This window comes from Oncorhynchus clarkii, chromosome 16 (genome assembly GCF_045791955.1).
Source record: "Oncorhynchus clarkii lewisi isolate Uvic-CL-2024 chromosome 16, UVic_Ocla_1.0, whole genome shotgun sequence".
Lineage (NCBI taxonomy): Eukaryota > Metazoa > Chordata > Actinopteri > Salmoniformes > Salmonidae > Oncorhynchus > Oncorhynchus clarkii.
Window position 1 is genome coordinate 64,776,072 of NC_092162.1, and position 18,570 is coordinate 64,794,641.

An 18,570-nucleotide genomic window follows, 5' to 3' on the forward strand; every position below is an offset into this window, starting at 1 on the left:
ATATTTAGCATTTTAGTCATTACGCAAACACTCTTATATAGAGCGACTTACAGTAGTTGGTGCATTCATTTTCATACTGGACTCAGGTGAGAATCGAACACAACCCTGGCGTTGCAAGTGCCATGCTAAACCAACTGAGCCACATGGCACCCTGCATTACAACTACCTTGTCAGGTATTCCCATGAGTGATACACTAGTACAGGTATACAGTTCCCCAACCCCACAGGCCCAATAGGTGGTCCTCGTTTTTGTTCTTGCCCTAAACTGATACAACTAATTCAACTGATCAGCATAAACCATTCTGGCCGTCCCCAAGGAGAGATATGGGAAACACTAACATTAGAGAATGAAGTGACGATTGGATTCATAATTCTTGACATACTGAACGTATGACCTCTGGATACAATATCACCTGCTTGGAAGGAAAACACTCACAAGTAAAAAATTTTTTTACAAAAAATACGTTTGCATTCAAGGATGTTGTCACCATCAAAATACTTCCTGCTTCCTGAATCATCTCACCAAGGGTTTCTCCACATAATCTATGCGGTGGTTGACTTCAGTGTTTTTCTTGCAGAATTCTGATATTTATGAGTTATTATGGCTACTACTACTTCAGCTGCGGTTACAGAACCTCCTGGATTAGAGACTCAACGCAAAGAAATCGAGTCTTTACTTCAGGAACATGAACTCCGTGCAGGGGATACTTGGTAAGACTAAAGATACTTATAACTAACCCGCCCTCTGCTCTGAATTTAAACCCTACACTGATGTACCGACAACAAATAATGACAGTGATGTCTTTGCTGTTGCTTAGATGGCATATATCGTAATCAGCATAATTTAGCATTATCTTTAGATAATGGCATTTTTTAAATTGCCAAATGTGTGTTATTACTCTTGCCTGAAATATATGCGCTGGTGTTTGTGGAATGACGTTTGATCACTGCGTTATTAGCAAGTTAGCATTTTAGGGAAGAGCATGATGCGGAAAACTAGCGAGCTAACGTTATGTCAACTCACTGTAGTTGTTTGGTTAACCAACTAGTTAGTTGGATTGTGATACTATTATTACGATTAACATCACGTCCCATACTCCCAGCTGACATAGCCTGTTAGGACATATCATGTCAAAGTTTTGGCTGTAGGAAGCAAGCTTACATTAGCTAGCTCCACTGCCAGCAGGCTAGCCCGCCTGTTAGCTGTTACGCTAGCTAGGAGAGGGACAGCTATCTAGTAAACCTTTCTATCTAGTAAACCTTTCGGTTTAATGTCAAATTGTTGGCATTCTGTTTGTTTTCTAAAGCTTGCAGATTATTCTGTGTTGTCCCTATTATTTTGAGAAAGTGAGCGCCATCTAAGTTAGCTAGCTAGCTGGCTGGTACTTTCGTTTTGCCAGCAAAGTTTCGTTTTATTCAGAGGTGGAAAAAGTACCCGATTGTCATAGTTGAGTTGAAGTAAAGACATCTTAATAGAACATGACTCCAGTAAAAGTCCCCCAGTAAAATACTACTTGAGTAAAAGTCAACGTATTTGGTTTTAAATGCACTTAAGTATCAGAAATAAATGCTAAGTATCATTAGTAAAAGTATAAATAATTTCACTTTCCTTATATTAAACAAACCAGACCGGACGATTTTCTTGATTCAAAAAAATAATATTGACGGATAGCCAGGGGCACAGTCCAACACTCAGACATCATTTACAAAGAAAGCATGTTGTGTTTAGTGAGTCCGCCAGATCAGAGGCAGTAGAGATGATCAAGGATGTTTTCTTGATAAGTGTGTGAATCGGACCATTTTCCTGTCCTGCTAAGCATTCAAAATGTAAGAAGTACTTTGGGTTTCAGGGAACATGTATGGAGTTAAAAAGTATATTTTCTTTAGGAATGTAGTGAAGTACAGAAACCCCCCAAAACTTCTTAAGTAAGTACCTTAAAGTATGTTTTACTTAAATACTTTACACCACTGGATTTATCAGTATAACACCCAGATGAGGAAGGATCGCTGCTACGGTTGTGGTTATATAAAGGCCAGGAAATCTGTGTGAAGGAATGAAACACCATTCAAGTGCTGTTTTGTCCTAACAAACTCAATTTAAAAAGGGAATTATACCACTAACGTTAGCTAGGTAGCCATGATTTGCTAAAGGTTAGCTGCCCTAATTTTGAAATATCCATTCCTGCAATTGTGCATTTTCCATTATAGCTAGAATTGTATCAGTAAATAAACCAAATGCACCCCAATCAGAAAAGAGATTGCTCTAATGATAAAATACTAGTCTAGGGGGATGTGATGTGGAGTTGTTGGTTAATTAATGTCAGCAGACAAAATATAAGTCTCCAATTTAGCTGTTCCTATAACTAACACATGCAGGTACCTGGTGGAGAGGCGATGGTATGAGCAGTGGAAGGAGTATGTGGAAACAGGAGACCAGAACTCCTCTTCTTTTCCTGGACAGATTGACAACACAGAGCTGTTTGAGGGTGAGTGTCACATCACAGAGGTCCTGTAACAACAGAAGACACAGTATTAAGTCAGAGACGTATCATTATGATTATGATACCCACAGAACTGGATTCATACCACCTGAAGGAGCGTCTGGTGGAGAATGAGGACTTTGTGTTGATCCCTGCTGAAGCATGGCATAAGCTTCTGGCCTGGTATGGCATGGTAGAGGTCCAGCCTGCCCTGGAGAGGAAGGTAAATGGCAATTCCACAGTAACAGTGACACCGAGACTCAGATCTTTCACTATGAAATGTATGTCAAACAAAAACCAATGATTTCAAAGTTAAACAAACAATACAACTCTATGCACAGGACTACTTTTAAAAATGTCCACTGACAATTTTACAAAAAACACATTTAATTGAAGAACAATGCAGATGCAAAGTTTGGTAACAAAATGACAGCACGCTGTCATTCTGTGACCAAACTTTGCATTGGCACTGTTCTTCAAGTAAATATTTTTTTTTTTAAATGTCACTCTTAACTTGGAATTGCCCCAAAATAGAATGGTCACAGAGATGCAGAGAACCTGCAGAACCAATGGTCAAATCATATCATGTTGTACTAACTCATGTTATGGCTATGAAAAAAAGACAAAAAGTGTTTCATTTGTATTAGGCAGTACATTGACTGTTAATGCATGGTCTGTTTCAGGTGGTGGATCTGCCCAGCCTAGTCAAGGTTGAGGTCTACCCTGTGGAAATCTTCTTGTGCCTCCATAGCAACATGGAAAATGTTGTGACGGCACAGTTTAGCCGTGCTGATCACATCCGTAAGTAGAAACACATTCAAAAGATGCGTTAGTAGCTATGTTGAGTCACTGTGCACCTCTATATATATGTGTGTGTGTGTGTGTGTGTGTGTGTGTGTGTGTGTGTGTGTGTGTGTGTGTGTGTGTGTGTGTGTGTGTGTGTGTGTGTTTTCATGTTTTCCCCTTCAGATACGATTCAGAAGGTGATGATGAAGCAGTTTGATGTGGTGGAGGGGGCAGAGACCCGGCTGTGGATGAAGAGCTCAGACACCAGCTGTGAGAGGCTGAGGAATGTCCACGTCAGAGTCCTCGACTCCTGCCTCAGCTCTGGCATGGTATGTCTGCTCCCCAGACTGTCAGCGTTCCGCCCCTCATCCCACCCCTCCCCACACCTTCCTGCTCCCCTGGCTGTCAGCGCTCCGCCCCTCATCCCACCCCTCCCCACACCTACCTGCTCCCCTGGCTGTCAGCACTGAGATACAGTGGTAGTGTGTTTCAATGGCAGCTGTGTTGTAACATGTCCTGTCTGCATTGCAGACGGTGATCATGGAGATGAGGAATGCAGATGGTACCTGGCCCAGCTCCAGACCGCAGATCATGTGGGGTTCTTTCTTTTAACCATTTTTCTTTCTTTGCTAATATTATCAGTGTGTCATTAGAGAATGTACTGTTGCTAATGTAGCAACGCAGTTTTGTGGCAATGGTGATTCCCATATGTCGGATAAGAAAGCGTGTTGTATCTGTACGAGTCTACACTACCTTTTTCTTATTGTATTATTCTCCTTCCCTGTCTTGTAGGAGGAACTCTGTGGAGGAGCAGGACTCTTACCGGGGCCAGCCAGGAGTTTGTGGCCTCACCAATCTGGGAAACACGTGTTTCATGAACTCTGCACTGCAGGTAAGTCATCATTACTACATAATGTGTCAATGCTGTACCTAAATGCAGGGACCTGGTCTATGATGGATGGATTGTGTTCCTCTCCCTGCTCTGTCCAGTGTCTCAGTAACACTCCTCCACTGACGGAGTACTTCCTGAGGAATGCCTATCTGGAGGAACTCAACTTCACCAACCCCCTGGGCATGAAGGGGGAGATCGCAGAGGCCTACGCTGATGTCATCAAACAGATGTGGTCGGGGAGGCACTACTCTGTGGTTCCCAGGATCTTCAAGGTAGTTATCAGTGTGTGACACTCTGCCCACACTTGTATAATAAATTAAAAAGGCTTGTCAGTCTGTCATGCCACAGTGTTACCATGCGTACCTTGAGAACCTCGTGTTGTTTTTCGTACCAGACCAAGGTTGGTCACTTTGCCTCCCAGTTTCTGGGCTACCAGCAGCATGACTCCCAGGAGCTGCTCTCCTTCCTGCTGGACGGGCTTCATGAGGATCTCAATCGGGTCAAGAACAAGGAGTACATCGAGCTGAGGGACGCCGCTGGCAGGCCTGACCAGGTAACAACATGTAGTGGAAAGAGGGCAGGGAGAATAATGGTAAAATACTGTACCACCATGGCTCTGCAAGCTGTAGTAGACCTAAAAGGCATTTTCACACTCACCCTTTGACCTCAACATTCAGGAAGTGGCAGAGGAGGCATGGCGTAACCACCGGAGACGGAACGACTCCGCGATTGTTGACACCTTCCACGGCTTGTTCAAGTCCACCCTGGTTTGCCCCGAGTGCCGCAAAGTGTCTGTCACCTTTGACCCCTTCTGCTACCTGAGCGTGCCCCTGCCTGTTAGCAAGGACCGGGTAATGGAGGTATTCTTCGTTTCTCTGGATCCTGTGGCCAAACCTGTTCAGGTACAAGATTCCTCTTTCTGTAGCTGGCCCTACATCATGCTTTTTATATGTGACCATGTGTATTGATTTATTTGTTTACTCTCCCACCAGCATCGCTTGGTTGTACCCAAAGCTGGCAAAGTGTTTGACCTGTGCTCCGTTCTCTCGGAAATGACCAAAATCCCAGCCAATCAAGTAAGACACCGTTTTAAAGTCACTGTGAAATAAACAGTAGCCTCTGGTAACTCTTTTGTCATTCGTCACATAAAATGTTGAGTTGATACTGACCTGTGCTTCTCTCATTTCCTTATTTCCTATTTCAGATGGTTGTGGCCGACGTGTTCAACCATCGCTTCTATAAGTTGTACCATGCTGATGAGTCTCTAAGCTGCATCCTGGACCGAGATGACATATTTGTGTATGTAAAAAAAACAGCATTTACCTCCACACCAAAAACATACTTTTTGGGGCTGTTCCTGTTAGCATCTCCCCTGACATCTGTCTGTGTGTTTTCCTGATAGGTATGAGCTGAACAGAGGCTCTGTGGAGGAGGAGGGGGATGAGGTGGTTCTGGCTCTGTACCTGAGGGAGCGCTCCCACTACAGGGACTACGGCTCAGGGAGCAGCAGCTACGGGACGTCCCTGTTCGGACACCCACTGCTCATGACCGTGCCTCGAGGCCAGTGCAGCCGTGACGCCCTCTATCACCTCTTCCTGCAGCGGCTAGCGTGAGTTACTGTCACAGACCAAACATCAGCTAAAAGAGTCAATGCTTTATAATGGAGGTTCTTATCAAGTTTGATTGTGATAACTGGTTGTAAAGATGCTGTACTGTGTTTGAAAGATGGTGCGATGATGTTTCCACAGGCGGTATGTCCGACCACCAGATCCCTCAGAGGAGGAGGATGAGGAGGAGGGTGAAGATGATGATGACGACGATGAGGAGGAAGAATTGTACAAGACCCAGACCAATGGTGTCAGCTACGGTAACTGAGCTCTAAAATTCTCACTTAGCAAATCATTGATACGCTGGACAGAATGGATTTCTACAAGCTCACGATTTTACTTATTGTCTCCACTCCACAATGTTGTCTGTCTCCACAGATGACGGCGAGGATGACTGTGAGAGGCCAGAACCCTCCAAGAGGGATCACTGTTGTGATGGTGTCGGCCAAGGGCCTGCTGTGACCCAGACTCAGCCAGACCAGACCCAGGAGTCTGGAGGAGAGGCACAAGCTGACGAGGGGGCCAGCAGTGAGGTCAGGGCAGGGTGCAGCACAGAGGACAGTGCCTCGGCATCCTGCAGTGCCTCGGCATCCTGCAGTGCCTCGGCATCCTGCAGTGCTGGGCCATCCTGCAGTGCTGGAGCCAGTGGTGGTGCTGGAGCCAGTGGTGGTGCTGGAGCCAGTGGTGGTGCTAGTGTTGATGCCAGTGCTACAGGCCCAACAGACAGCCAGCAGGGTGCAGGCCACCAGCAGCAGCAGCCATGTGAGGATGAGGAGGAGGAGAGGGGTGAGTGCCCCCCCTGCCTGCCACAGGCCAACGAGAGGCAGGCAAAGAGAAAGGGCTGCGAGGCCAGACGGAGGAAGCTGCTCTTCTCCATCCAGGCGGTCAACTCCAACGGCACCACAGAGAGAGGCATGGGAGAGGACGGCAGTGCCTTCTCTTTTAGCTGTGAGTCTCAGACATCACTTTCACACTGCCAACTGCTTTGTCACTCCTGTAGCTAGTGTCATATACACTGTCTATACAGCAGTATGTGGACACTCCTTTAAATTAGTGGATTCAGCTATTTTAGCCACACCCATTGCTGACGGGTGTATAAAATCGAGCACACTGCCATGCAATCTCCATAGACAAACATTAGCAGTAGAATGGCCTTATGAAGAGCTCAGTGACTTTCAATGTGGCACCGCCATAGAATGCCACCTTTCCAACAAGTCAGTTTGTCAAATTTCTGCCCTGCTAGAGCTGCCCCAGTCAACTGTAAGTGCTGTTATTTTGTAGTGGAAATGTCTAGGAGCCACAACGGCTCAGCCGCAAAGTGGTAGGCCACATAAGCTCACAGAACAGAGGACCGCTGAAGTGCATATCGCGTAAAAAATGGTCTGTCCTCGGTTGCAACATCACCACCGAGTTCCAAACTGTCTCTGGAAGCAACGTCCGCACAATAACTGTTCGTCGGGAGCTTCATGAAATGGGTTTCCATGGCCGAACAGCCACACACAAGCCTAAGATGTGCAATGCCAATCGTTGGCTGGAGTGGTGTAATGCTCACCACCATTGGACTCTGGAACAGTGGAAACGCGTTCTCTGGAGTGATGAATCACTCTTCACCATCTGGCAGTGCGACGGACAAATCTGGGTTTGGTGGATGCCAGGAGAACGCTACTTGCCCCCAATGCATAATGCCAACTGTAATTTTTGGTGGAGGAAGAATAATGGTCTGGGCTGTTTTTCATGGTTCAGGCCAAGCCCCATTTAGTTCCAGTGAAGGGAAATCTTAATGCTACATACAATGACATTCTAGACCATTCTATGCTTCCAGCTTTGTAGATCATTTTTACATTTTTAAATGTAACCTTTATTTAACTATGCAATTCAGTTAAGAACAAATTCTTAAGTACGGCCTACCGTGGAACAGTGGGTTAACTATCTTGTTCAGGGGCAGAGCGACAGATTTTTACCTTGTGAGCTCGGGGATTTGATCCAGCAACCTTTCGGTAACTGGCCCAACGCTCTAACCACAAGGCTACCTGCCACCCAACAAAGCGAGGTCCATACAGAAATGGTTTGTTGAGATTGGTGTGGAAGAACTTGACTGGCCTGCACAGAGCCCTGACCTCAACCCCATCAAACACCTTTAGGATGAATTGGAACACATACTGCGAGCCAGGCCTAATCGCCCAACATTACTAATGCTCCTGTGGCGTTAGTCCCCCGCAGCAATGTTCCAACATCTAGTGGAAAGCCTTCCCAGAAGAGTGGAGGCTGTTAAAGCAGCGAATGGAGGACCAACTTCATATTGATGTCCATGATTTTGGAATGAGATGTTCGACAAGCAGGTGTCCACATACATTTGGCCACGTAGTGTACTTTTCCTTTGTTTTGGAGCTTAGTAGCTGGACATTTGATGTGATGTTTCTGTATCTCTTTCACAGCTCAACCATATGTAGCCATGGACTGGGATCCTGACATGAAGAAGAAATACTACAATGAGAATGAGGCAGAGGTATGTGTGAATAATGCTTTACAGTATATGTGTAATTAAAGTGTGAAGGTGTTAAATGTGTTTGGGCCTGCTTGCTGGTCATTTAGCTAACTCCAGAACTCCTTCCATCCACAGAAGTATGTGAAACACCAAAGCATGGAGGTTCCTCACCAGCAGACCACAGTGCAGCTGCAGGAGTGCATTGAGCTCTTCACCACTGTGGAGACCCTGGAGGAAGAAAACCCTTGGTACTACTGCCCCACACCTGTTATTTCTATCTATCCTACCCTATCTGTCCTCCTGTGCCATTGGAAACTATTCAGGCCCCTTGACATTTTCCACATTTTGTTACGTTACAGCCTTATTGTAACATTGATTAAATACAAAATAAAATCCTCAGCAATCTACACACAATACCTCATAATGACAAAGCAAAAACTGTTAAAACATTTTTTTTTTTTTTAATTACATACGTTTTCAGACCCTTTGTGATGAGACTCAAAATTGAGCTCAGTTGCATCCTGTTTCCTTTGATCATGCTTGATGTTTCTTCAACTTGATTGAAGTCTACCTGAGGTAAATTCAGTTGATTGGACATGATTTGGAAAAGCACACACCTGTCTATATCAGGTCCCACAGTTGACAGTGAATGTCAGAGCAAAAACCAAGCCATGAGGTTGAAGGAGTTGTCTGTAGAGATCCGAGACAGGATTGTGTTGAGGCAGAGATCTGAGGAAGGGTACCAAAACATTTCTGCAACATTGAAGGTCCCCAAGAACACAGTGGCCTCCATCATTCTTAAAACGGAAGAAGTTTGGAACCACCAAGACTCTTCCTAGAGCTTTACAGTATCTATCTTTCTATCTATCTACTGTATTTATCTATGTACAGTATCTATATCTACACTACACTATCGATCTATTTAAAGTATTTATATATAATCTACAGTATTTATCTATATACTGTAGATTTTATTTAACCTTTATTTAACTTTAACTTAGATACTATAGTATCTAGTTAAAGTTAAATAGGATCTGTCCGTCTACAGTATCTCTATCCATCTACAGTATCTATCGATCTCTGTCTAACAAGAATGATGCTGAATAGAGTTAAAATGTCAGTTTTCCCAGAAAAAGATGTTGACTTAATATTTTTTACATCAGTAACATATTACAACTTACTGCTAAATACTGTTGTGATTTGTGTGCAATGGTCTTCTAAAGATGTGTTGCATGTGTTTTCTGCAGGTACTGCCCAATGTGTAAGAAACACCAACTGGCCACTAAGAAACTGGACCTGTGGTCACTGCCGGAGGTTCTCATCATCCACCTGAAGCGCTTCTCTTACACCAAGTACTCCAGGGAGAAGCTGGACATCATCGTTGACTTCCCTCTCAGGTTAGTTACATCCTGTCTGTGTCTTCTACACTGAACAAAAATATAAATGCAACATGTAAAGTGTTGGTTTCATGAGCTGAAATAAAATATACTTTTTCATACACACAGTAAGTTTATTTCTCTATAATTCTGTGCACAAATTTGTTTACACCCCTGTTAATCAGCATTTCTCCTCAGCCAAGATAATCCATCCACCTGACAGGTTTGGCATATCAAGAAGCTGATTAAACAGCATGATCATTACACAGGTGCACATTGTGACCATAAAAGGCCACTCTACAATGTGCAGTTTTGTCACACAACACAAAGCCACAGATGTCTCAGGTTTTGAGGGAGCGTGCAATTGGCATGTTGACTGCAGTTATGTCCACCAGAGCTGTTCCCAGAGAATTTTATGATACTTTCTCTACCATACCATAAGCCCCCTCCAACGTCGTTTAGAGAATTTGGCAGTACGTCCACCCGGCCTCCCAACCGCAGACCATATGTAACCACCCCAGCCCATGACCTCCACATTCAGATTCATCACCTGTGGGATCGTCTGAGACCAGCCACCCAGACAGCTGATGAAACTGAGGAGTATTTCTATCTATAATAAAGCCCTTTCTGTGGGGGGAAAAACTAATTCTGATTGGCTGGGCCTGGCTCCCCAGTGGGTGGGCCTATGCTCTGCCCCTCCCAGGCCCACCCATGGCTGTGCCCCTATCATGTCATGAAATCCATAGATTACAGCCTAATGAATTTATTTCACTTGACTGATTTCCTTATAGTAACTGTAACTCAATAAAATCATTGTTGTATTTATAGTTTTGTTCAGTATAATAATAAACATTCTGTCCACATGGTTTTAAGTGGGGAGGATGTCAGTGTGACTAGTGTAAACTCTAAGCCACTACAGAGTTATTCGTGTTGAGAGGAGCTATCCTAATCCAACCCTATTGCTCTTTATTGCAGACACCTCGACTTTTCAGGTTGTCTGCTAAGGAAGACCGGTACAAACGGAGAGCCGCCCAGCCGATATGATCTGATAGCAGTATCCAACCACTACGGCGGACTCCGAGATGGACATTGTGAGACGCTGCTTTTGTATGTCATACTTTGATATGCCTTCAAGTCTGAAATGTTTAACATTTCTCTCCTCTCTCGACAGACACCAGTTATGCCCGGAACAAAGACAACGGACAATGGTATTACTTTGATGACAGCAAGGTGACATATGCAAGGGAGGAACAAATTGTGGTAAGTTTAGCTAAAGAACAGCTGATAATTATTATTTTTTGTTGTCTTGCAATGTCATGATCTCCCCTCTTTTGCCTATTACCCTCCCCTTCTAGACCAATGCTGCCTACCTCCTGTTCTACCACCGACAAGATAAGATTCGCCAGCCCACCTTACCCGCCCCCTTGGACAGCTCCTCTCCCACCCAGCCTGCTAATGATGTCCCTTCCCCCAAACGCGATGGGATGGAGGGAGCCACTCCCTGTGTCAACATGGAAACAGACTGAAGCAGATTTGTTAGTTTTTTTTCTTCTTTTTCCTGAGTTGATGGGGCTTTTTGATTTTGTATTGTTTTATTTCTTTTCTATTCCAAAAAAACTTGAACCTTCTTCCTCTGTTCTGCATTGAACAAGGAGTGAGAGGCTAGATTCTCAGGCCGGTGGAGAAGAGTGAGGAATACAATTTATTCTTTTTTTTTTTTAAGATTATTGAGTAAATCTGGGGACACCAATATAGTAGAACATTGAATGATGAAATCTGTCATTGCTTAATCAGACTAAGGTATGCAGTGTCTGTCTATGCTGATGCCAAATGGACCTCTTAGTGATTGGATATAGTCAATCATAATTTAGATGACTCAAGACCTATGAATTGTGAATATCTGTGCACCACTATCTATCTGTACTGTGATGCACTGCTGGAAAGATGACCTCTAACTTTGATCCACTGCTGTGCTTCTTAATTGAGCTGAAATCGAGGCAGATTTCCTTGAGGCTGTTTGAATAGAATTTAACGCATTTTGCTCTAGAAGGTAAATCACAAAGGTTAAAGGCCCAGTGCAGTCAAACTTGATTTCCTGTGTTTTATATATTTCCTCATTATGAGGTTGGAATAATACTGTGAAATTATGAAAATTATGCCCTTTTGGTATAAGCTATTTTGAAAAGACCTGAATTTCAGCTTGATTTCCATGGGTGGAGTTTTGGCATGCCTTGTGACATCACCAGGCGTTATAAGTTAGACCAATAACAGTTTCAAACCTCCCTACCAATAACGGCTAGTTTTCAGGATACATATCCCTCCAATTATGGCTCATTCAATACAACTCAGAAATATCTGACTTCAGTGCCTTCAAGACAACTGAGAACTCTGAGAAGAAAAAGAAAAACTCTGACTGGTAAAAATAGTTTTGAACGGTCCTCCACCTCGGAATTCCGAATCGGAAACTGTGGCATCTTTCTAGAACTCCGACTGTCTGACTTGAAGATCACTGACATCATGATTTGACCTCGCCCCCCCCATAAAAAAAATATATATATATTAAATCACAGTACGGTACTTAATTGTTACACAGAAATTATTTGATATTCAGATCATAAGGGAAAGGGAAAATCCACTCAAAAGCTATCTTTTGTTATTTTTCCATTAGTCTACTGTTGATACAGCAAAATGCATGATCATGATGATGTGGTGGTCAGTGACACTTTGCTTCTTGAATGTCCAATATCTTGAAAACTTGACTGCTGACATGGAAAACATGTTGTGACTGTGTCAACAGTGTACTATTGAAAAATACACCAAAAGATAGTTTTGTTTGTGGATTTACACTTTAACAGCATGGATAACCTGGTTTGAGTTAACTCCTGATTTTAAAATTAGATTACATTCTATTACTCTGTTTTCTTTATATCAAGAACTGCATTAACCGAAACATTGCAATGTGATTTATATGGAACATAAAGGTGAAGAAAACCGTAGTATTAGAAGCAGACACTTTGAATACCGTTGGAGGAGTTGTATATTTTCTCTTGCGATCCATTATTTGTTTTTCATTGAATTATCAGACACACATAAATTGGGGCTCTTGGTGCTCGTGGAGATATTTCTAGTTAGGATTAGTTTTCCACTATCAACAGTGATTTTGAGATAGAATCTCTGGTGCAGGACATAGACAGATGCATATTTTTCGGATTCAAATATAATTTGTACTCTTTTAGTAGAAGCAAATAAATGGCTACATCTTTAAAATTAGATAGTTTAATTTTATTCTGTGCAATTTCTTAATGACGAGCAATGGATAGAGAGCTCTTAAATGATTTTTTAAAGCGCATCTGTACAGTATTTTTCTATTGTAATAAATGTTTTCTTTGGTCATCTGATTCAGAGACAGGGGCGGGGTGAATTAATTTACTTTGTTAATAGATTAAATATTTTATTGTATACTCATCTTTTGATATTAATAAATGATAATGACTATAGCCAGTAGGCATGAGGTAGATTTTACACTTTTACATGACATCCTGGCTTTCTTTATCTTTTTTTTACCAGTAAATGATCAGGGTTTATAATCCGATCGAAGGTGGCTGTGAGAGCTGGTTAACTCGAGCCCTTCTTTAGAGATGTCGTTTAGATTGGGCTGTGGCCATGCTCTGAATGGCAAGGCCTGCTTAGTTTGGGATGTTCATTATTTCCCTGAGAGAGCAATATGCAGTATGTAGTTGTCAATATGCAGTTTATAGAAACTGGAGCGGAAGGCCATTATACTGCCTAAAAACCTGTAAAAGGTCAATCACATTGGTACAATATGTTCAGGCACACACAAGGTTAATGCCAGCCAGCCTGACTACACAATTATCTTATTCACCAACACCCGTTTGGTCTGAAATTGCTGTTCACAACATAAAGCCATTTTGTACAATGGAGTGACTGCAATGATTATATTCTTGTATCAACACGCGATTGGTGATGCTGCAGTAAATGTCTGGGCTTTTAGTGGGAAGAGAGGCACTCTAAGGTAGTTTAGTGTTTTCTGAGTGATCTGGAAGAGGCCAAGATGCCATCTCAAATGTATTCCTTGGTCCTCCAGAACTACTTAACGTCCAGTCCGATACATGAATGTCCACATTTAGGATGTTGAGGTGCACTGAATACTGTACCCACTTTCTTATACGAGAAACTTTTTTTACAATAAAGAAGTTTTCATATTCACACCTGCATCATCTTCCCCTTCTGTCCCAATGTTACTTAGACACAACACAGTGAAGTTGCTACTTTGCGATGAGTATGTGAAATAAAATAAAATGTCTGATTCATTCTTATACATTGTATGCGTATAATACTTCAGCCTCAGGATGACATGGCTAAACATCTAATGATGCAGTCCTCAGATGTACCATACATGCTACGCATTGCTATATCTACACGGAGATCAGGCATTCCACGTAATTGATGAAACATACACTTTACGAGAAAGCCTTCAGATCTGCAGATAATTTATTTCTAAATCTCCACAGCCAAGCAGATGGTATATTTCCAATACATCCTCACCTCCCCATATCACCACCTCTTCTGGCACAGATACAAAAAACATCAGCTCCAATGGACAGGCTACATCTCATTCAATTATACAGTACAGCCAAAGCGGATGTTTTGGCAAGATTTTGTATGTTTAAAAATGCTTAAATGGTATTGGGAGCTAATCAGGTAACACCAGTTCACCTCTGAAAGAGACCCCACAGAATAGCTGAAGAAAAAAAACTGTTTTTTTTACTCCTAAGAACCTTACAACTTAAACAAACACAAACAATGCAGACAATATCAGAGATGAGGCCTTGGTTCACACACACACAAAGAGAACAAGCCATTTCAGAAATGTGCAGAGAAGCATGTCTGAAATTAATCAACGCAACCAAACTATTTTCTACAAATAATACATCTGTGTGATGCGCTGATATTTGAATGCAGTATGAAATCAGTTAACAGTAAGGCGTAATAGTGAAAAATTGCAAGGCAACAATAAAACTAAGCTGAGAACATGCATAATTTACACTCAACTTACACTATTTTCACACAACGAAACAAATAGGCATTAGTTGTCATTAAATTAATGTCAGAGGTTAAATATGTTTGCCTTCTATTGTTTTTTTTTTATTGCCTTGAGCCAAAAATATACTGTTTAGGTATCACAATCATATTTAAGACATTTTTTAAATATTTTTTTTTACAACTGCCTCAGAGAACCCTGATGATACACTGTATCACAGAAACTGGCTGCCTCTACAGCAGCAGTTAAGTCAATAACCTCATTAGAACATTGTGGCTTTTATCTCTTGACTGAAGATTCCACAAAAGTTCAGATCTCGAGACATCAGCTCCTCCTCAACGTTCTCCAGGGCCCATTTGTGCTCCACAATCTCCAACGCCTCCCATTCACTCTGAAAGAACAAGGGAGACAGGCTTAAAAAAAGAAAACCCCTACTAGTACGAAAACTGGCTCCAACAACCACTATGTCTTTGATTTAAGTCCATCATTACACAATAACTATTTGCCCCAGGATAGAACAAAACCATATCCTCATGACTTTAGATGAAAGTATATTAGCAAGATTAGACATTAAAGCTTAATGATTGACGGTGATCGTCCACGTACAGCTAGCTAATGCTGAGAGACTGACATCAAGGCTGCTTGTTTCTCACCTTAAAGGCCTTGTTAGGATCAGGCGGCATGGCCATGGCAGCGCCAGTCATCTGATCCTGCATGATCCTTGACTGATCCGCAGCTGTAACACAAGACCAACAGTCATCATGTAATACCAAAATGTGCCCGCCACATCGTACCTCCGTTGGGTTGCAACTGGGACAAGTACAGTAAACAACTCTGAAATGCATTCACGAGGTAGATACAGTATTCTGTTAACAGAGTTCTAAAACGAGTTGTTCCAACATGTTTTCTACATTAACACCAAGGTACCAAGTCTTTCTGTATTCTTGTTAAACATATACACTATGAAAATGGCAAAGACTTGGCATTATCAGCTTACCATTGTCCTGTCCAAGAATGAGGCTGTACATACTCCTCAGTCCAAAAACATTAAGGAAATACCAAGAGGCTGAGCTCACCCTAGAAACAATTACAAATAAAATAATCTACTGAATCACATCCTCAACATAGGAATATACTGAATCACATCCTAAAGATTGTCTTGACAAGAATGCAATTGGATAATTCCTACATACAACTCTACGCAAAATGACTAATTTGATCAATTTACACAGTAAAAAAAAATTAGCTGTGCTGATGCTAAGTTTGGTACCAGAATAACAGTAAAATCTCCCTCAGTTGTATTCTGTTGCCAAACGTTGTATCTGCACAATTCTTCCTGTAAATTTGTTTTTGTAAAATGTTTAGTGGAAATTGTTAGAAGTTGTGCATAGAGGTCCATTCTATGGTTTGTTAAACTTCAAGAGGTTTTTGTTAGGTATACATTTTCTGCGTAATTCCATTACCCTTGAATTACCCAAAGTATGTTTCTATTTTTGCTTTGCTGGTGTAATTAAACGACTGGTTGAAAACAACAGACAACTGAATGAATGGAATACTGTACCAGGATGCATCAAGAGACAACAGTTCAATTCCACGCTGCAGCATTGGTTTGAATCTCAATGTCAGAGGAAAGGGAACCTTAGCTGTGGGGGGAAAAACTATTATTAACAGTGTTCAATACCACTTCAACACAATAGTAAGTGGCTGTGGTGTAATTATATTGCAAACAATTCAGGATGACTGTATATTATGTAGGCATCGTTTCCTATCTAATTATTGGACCAATTTTGCAAGTTCAACATCTAACATGAGGTTATGCAGGGCAGTCAATGTCCCTAACAAGCTGAACTTACTGATGACAAAGCCAGAGAATGCCCAGTTGATCCATCCTCCAATCACAATCATGGGAAGTACATTGGTCAGATTTCCCTTCATCATGTCAGTCAGCATGCTGGTATCTGAAAAAGGAAGCGTTGTTGAATAATTGTGTGTAGCACAGCAGTAAAAAAAAAAATCATTGTTACCACATTTTAATGCATCTCTGAGAGTGAGAAAATGTGTTGCTAATCTCATTTATAAGAATGGAACTAAAATAGACTGTCAAAGTGGGAAGAACACAAATAGTTAGATTGACTCACCAGTCATTGGGTTTTTGGGAGTCACCTTTCGCTTGACCTTCTTGAAGAACCCAGTCTCCGCATCATTGAAATATTGCTTCCGCATGTTAAATGACTACAAAAAAATATATACATTTATTCTCTAACACACACTAGGAATAGAACATTTCAGAATATAAAAAATATTATGCAAATCTTACTTGTTTAGGGATATATTTTCCATTTTCTCTTAAGATGCGGCTACGCAGAAGGACTTGGCTGCAAAAAAGTCAATTTAAGGTTATAGTAAGCAATAAGCTGACATATTTAGTAATCATAATTACAACAGTTTGCCTAAAGTTTTTCATACCATGGGATAACAGTATTTCAGTCAGTTAACTCACCTGTCTGACACCTGTTCCAGATCAACTTTTTTGTCACTTTGCAGGAGTTGGGTGACATAGTGACGGATAATTCCAACGCAAAATGTAATCAATACAATTGGTAAAACCACCCATATTCGGATACTTGAATCCAGAAGCAACTCAGCCATGTTTTTTAACTGGTTAGCGTACCTACAGGACTATTCTGTGAAGGAAAAAAGACAGTTGAACAAATAACGTTATCCTAATAGATTGTGAGCTGCTCAAGTCACTAGACAAATAACTTCCTCGTTCTAGGCTGTCATGAAAGCGTTGCTTACTATCTTTGGCTCGGATCTTTAGTTGACACGACGGCCCTAGGGGGCTTCCTGTAACTTAACTTAGCTAGCTGCTAGTTCGCATGTAGCATGCTACCCAAATAGGTTTCCTTAAATAATTGAAGAAGACAAGACCGTCTCCAACCACAGATTATTGAAAGGAGTGAGTGTAGCCATCCAAACAACAACCGTATTTTTCACATACGTTAATATATTAATTAAATAAGCTCAAATAACGCGTTTATACCCGTTTTAAGTCCAATTCTCCGACCATCAGAGAAGCGAGCGCTCATTCTTCAGACCTTTGAACTCCATAACGCTTTGACCCCTGACGTATGATCAAATACGGTCATTATGCATTATGATATTATGTATTTTCTGAAGATAGAAAGCATCCACATTTAAATAATCAATAATACATTTTAGTTCAACCAATTAATTATCTAATTAATGTAGTTTAAGCTGTCGAAAAACGGTGCGTGCTATTAGGGATCCTTGGGACGTCCCCATTGAATAAAAAAATGATGGATAAACTGACAAGATACTACATGTCTCTCCACCCTAGCAATGGGAGAGCCGTTGTACACACAGCGGTATGTTGGGCTTTCTAGCTCCCGCTTATACTTTCTCTGGATTGGTGGATACATCTCATTACTGTAATCCTTTTTGAAATATATGATGAGGGTTGTTGACCTCAACTGCATTCATACCACGGCATTGTTGAATAGTTGTTTCTGATTGGCTTTAAGGGAATTCTAGAACGTGCATTATTTCCGTATAACACACAGTATATCAGCACAGTAGAATTCAATGGCTATAGTTCATTCCCACATGTTGTTTGAACTGCATTTGAAAGCAAAAGTCAAATTGAAAACCTTATTGGCACTGTTGAATTCGATTTTCATAAAAGCAAACTAGGATTGATGTTTTGGTTAGCTAAACTAGCAAATTTGTTTCGTTACCAAGACAACAACTGTAGCTATCTAGTAAACATGCTAGCTACTTCAGTGGATGTTGAACACATTTCTATCAGCAAATGTGGCTAAATTATAGCCATGGTATAAAATGGATAATCAAATCGGAGTT

The 18,570-nt window shown here is 41.6% G+C and overlaps 2 protein-coding genes across 4 annotated transcripts; one reads left to right on the forward strand and one right to left on the reverse strand.

The window, feature by feature from the left end:
- Nucleotides 1-504: 504 nt before the first annotated feature.
- LOC139368915 (ubiquitin specific peptidase 11) lies at nucleotides 505-13,963 on the forward strand. Of its 2 annotated transcripts, XM_071108405.1 has the most exons (22): nucleotides 513-711; nucleotides 2,377-2,486; nucleotides 2,573-2,703; nucleotides 3,164-3,281; nucleotides 3,450-3,595; nucleotides 3,798-3,859; nucleotides 4,059-4,158; nucleotides 4,257-4,430; nucleotides 4,553-4,711; nucleotides 4,836-5,060; nucleotides 5,151-5,234; nucleotides 5,363-5,457; nucleotides 5,561-5,767; nucleotides 5,907-6,025; nucleotides 6,144-6,366; nucleotides 6,421-6,713; nucleotides 8,201-8,271; nucleotides 8,386-8,498; nucleotides 9,498-9,647; nucleotides 10,602-10,717; nucleotides 10,798-10,886; nucleotides 10,982-13,963. In XM_071108405.1, the coding sequence occupies exons 1-22, from the start codon at nucleotides 602-604 to the stop codon at nucleotides 11,150-11,152; spliced, it is 3,066 nt and encodes a 1,021-aa protein (XP_070964506.1). In that variant the 5' UTR covers nucleotides 513-601; the 3' UTR covers nucleotides 11,153-13,963. The 2 variants fall into 2 exon arrangements, with proteins under 2 accessions (XP_070964505.1, XP_070964506.1); XM_071108404.1 differs by having other exon boundaries at nucleotides 505-711; nucleotides 6,144-6,713.
- Nucleotides 13,964-14,120: 157 nt separating this feature from the next.
- LOC139368916 (ER membrane protein complex subunit 3) lies at nucleotides 14,121-17,995 on the reverse strand. Of its 2 annotated transcripts, none has more exons than XM_071108407.1 (9): nucleotides 17,732-17,995; nucleotides 17,189-17,372; nucleotides 17,006-17,063; nucleotides 16,827-16,920; nucleotides 16,542-16,646; nucleotides 16,250-16,331; nucleotides 15,686-15,765; nucleotides 15,342-15,424; nucleotides 14,121-15,079 (listed from the first exon to the last, which is right to left on the reverse strand). In XM_071108407.1, exons 2-9 carry the CDS (start codon nucleotides 17,335-17,337, stop codon nucleotides 14,951-14,953), a joined length of 780 nt encoding a protein of 259 aa, XP_070964508.1. In that variant the 5' UTR covers nucleotides 17,338-17,372; nucleotides 17,732-17,995; the 3' UTR covers nucleotides 14,121-14,950. The 2 variants fall into 2 exon arrangements, with proteins under 2 accessions (XP_070964508.1, XP_070964509.1); XM_071108408.1 differs by having other exon boundaries at nucleotides 17,488-17,804.
- Nucleotides 17,996-18,570: the final 575 nt, after the last annotated feature.

Excerpts from the sequence above, each read along its gene's own strand:
- LOC139368915 (XM_071108404.1), top strand. The coding sequence starts at position 602 with ATGGCTACTACTACTTCAGCTGCGGTTACAGAACCTCCTGGATTAGAG. Across the intron at positions 4,712-4,835 it reads CCGCTGGCAGGCCTGACCAG|GAAGTGGCAGAGGAGGCATG; the intron begins GTAACAACATGT and ends CTCAACATTCAG. Across the intron at positions 8,499-9,497 it reads CTGGAGGAAGAAAACCCTTG|GTACTGCCCAATGTGTAAGA; the intron begins GTACTACTGCCC and ends TGTTTTCTGCAG.
- LOC139368916 (XM_071108407.1), bottom strand. The coding sequence starts at position 17,337 with ATGGCTGAGTTGCTTCTGGATTCAAGTATCCGAATATGGGTGGTTTTA. Across the intron at positions 16,647-16,826 it reads TCCCAAAAACCCAATGACTG|ATACCAGCATGCTGACTGAC; the intron begins GTGAGTCAATCT and ends TTCCTTTTTCAG. Across the intron at positions 15,080-15,341 it reads ATCCTAACAAGGCCTTTAAG|AGTGAATGGGAGGCGTTGGA; the intron begins GTGAGAAACAAG and ends TTGTTCTTTCAG.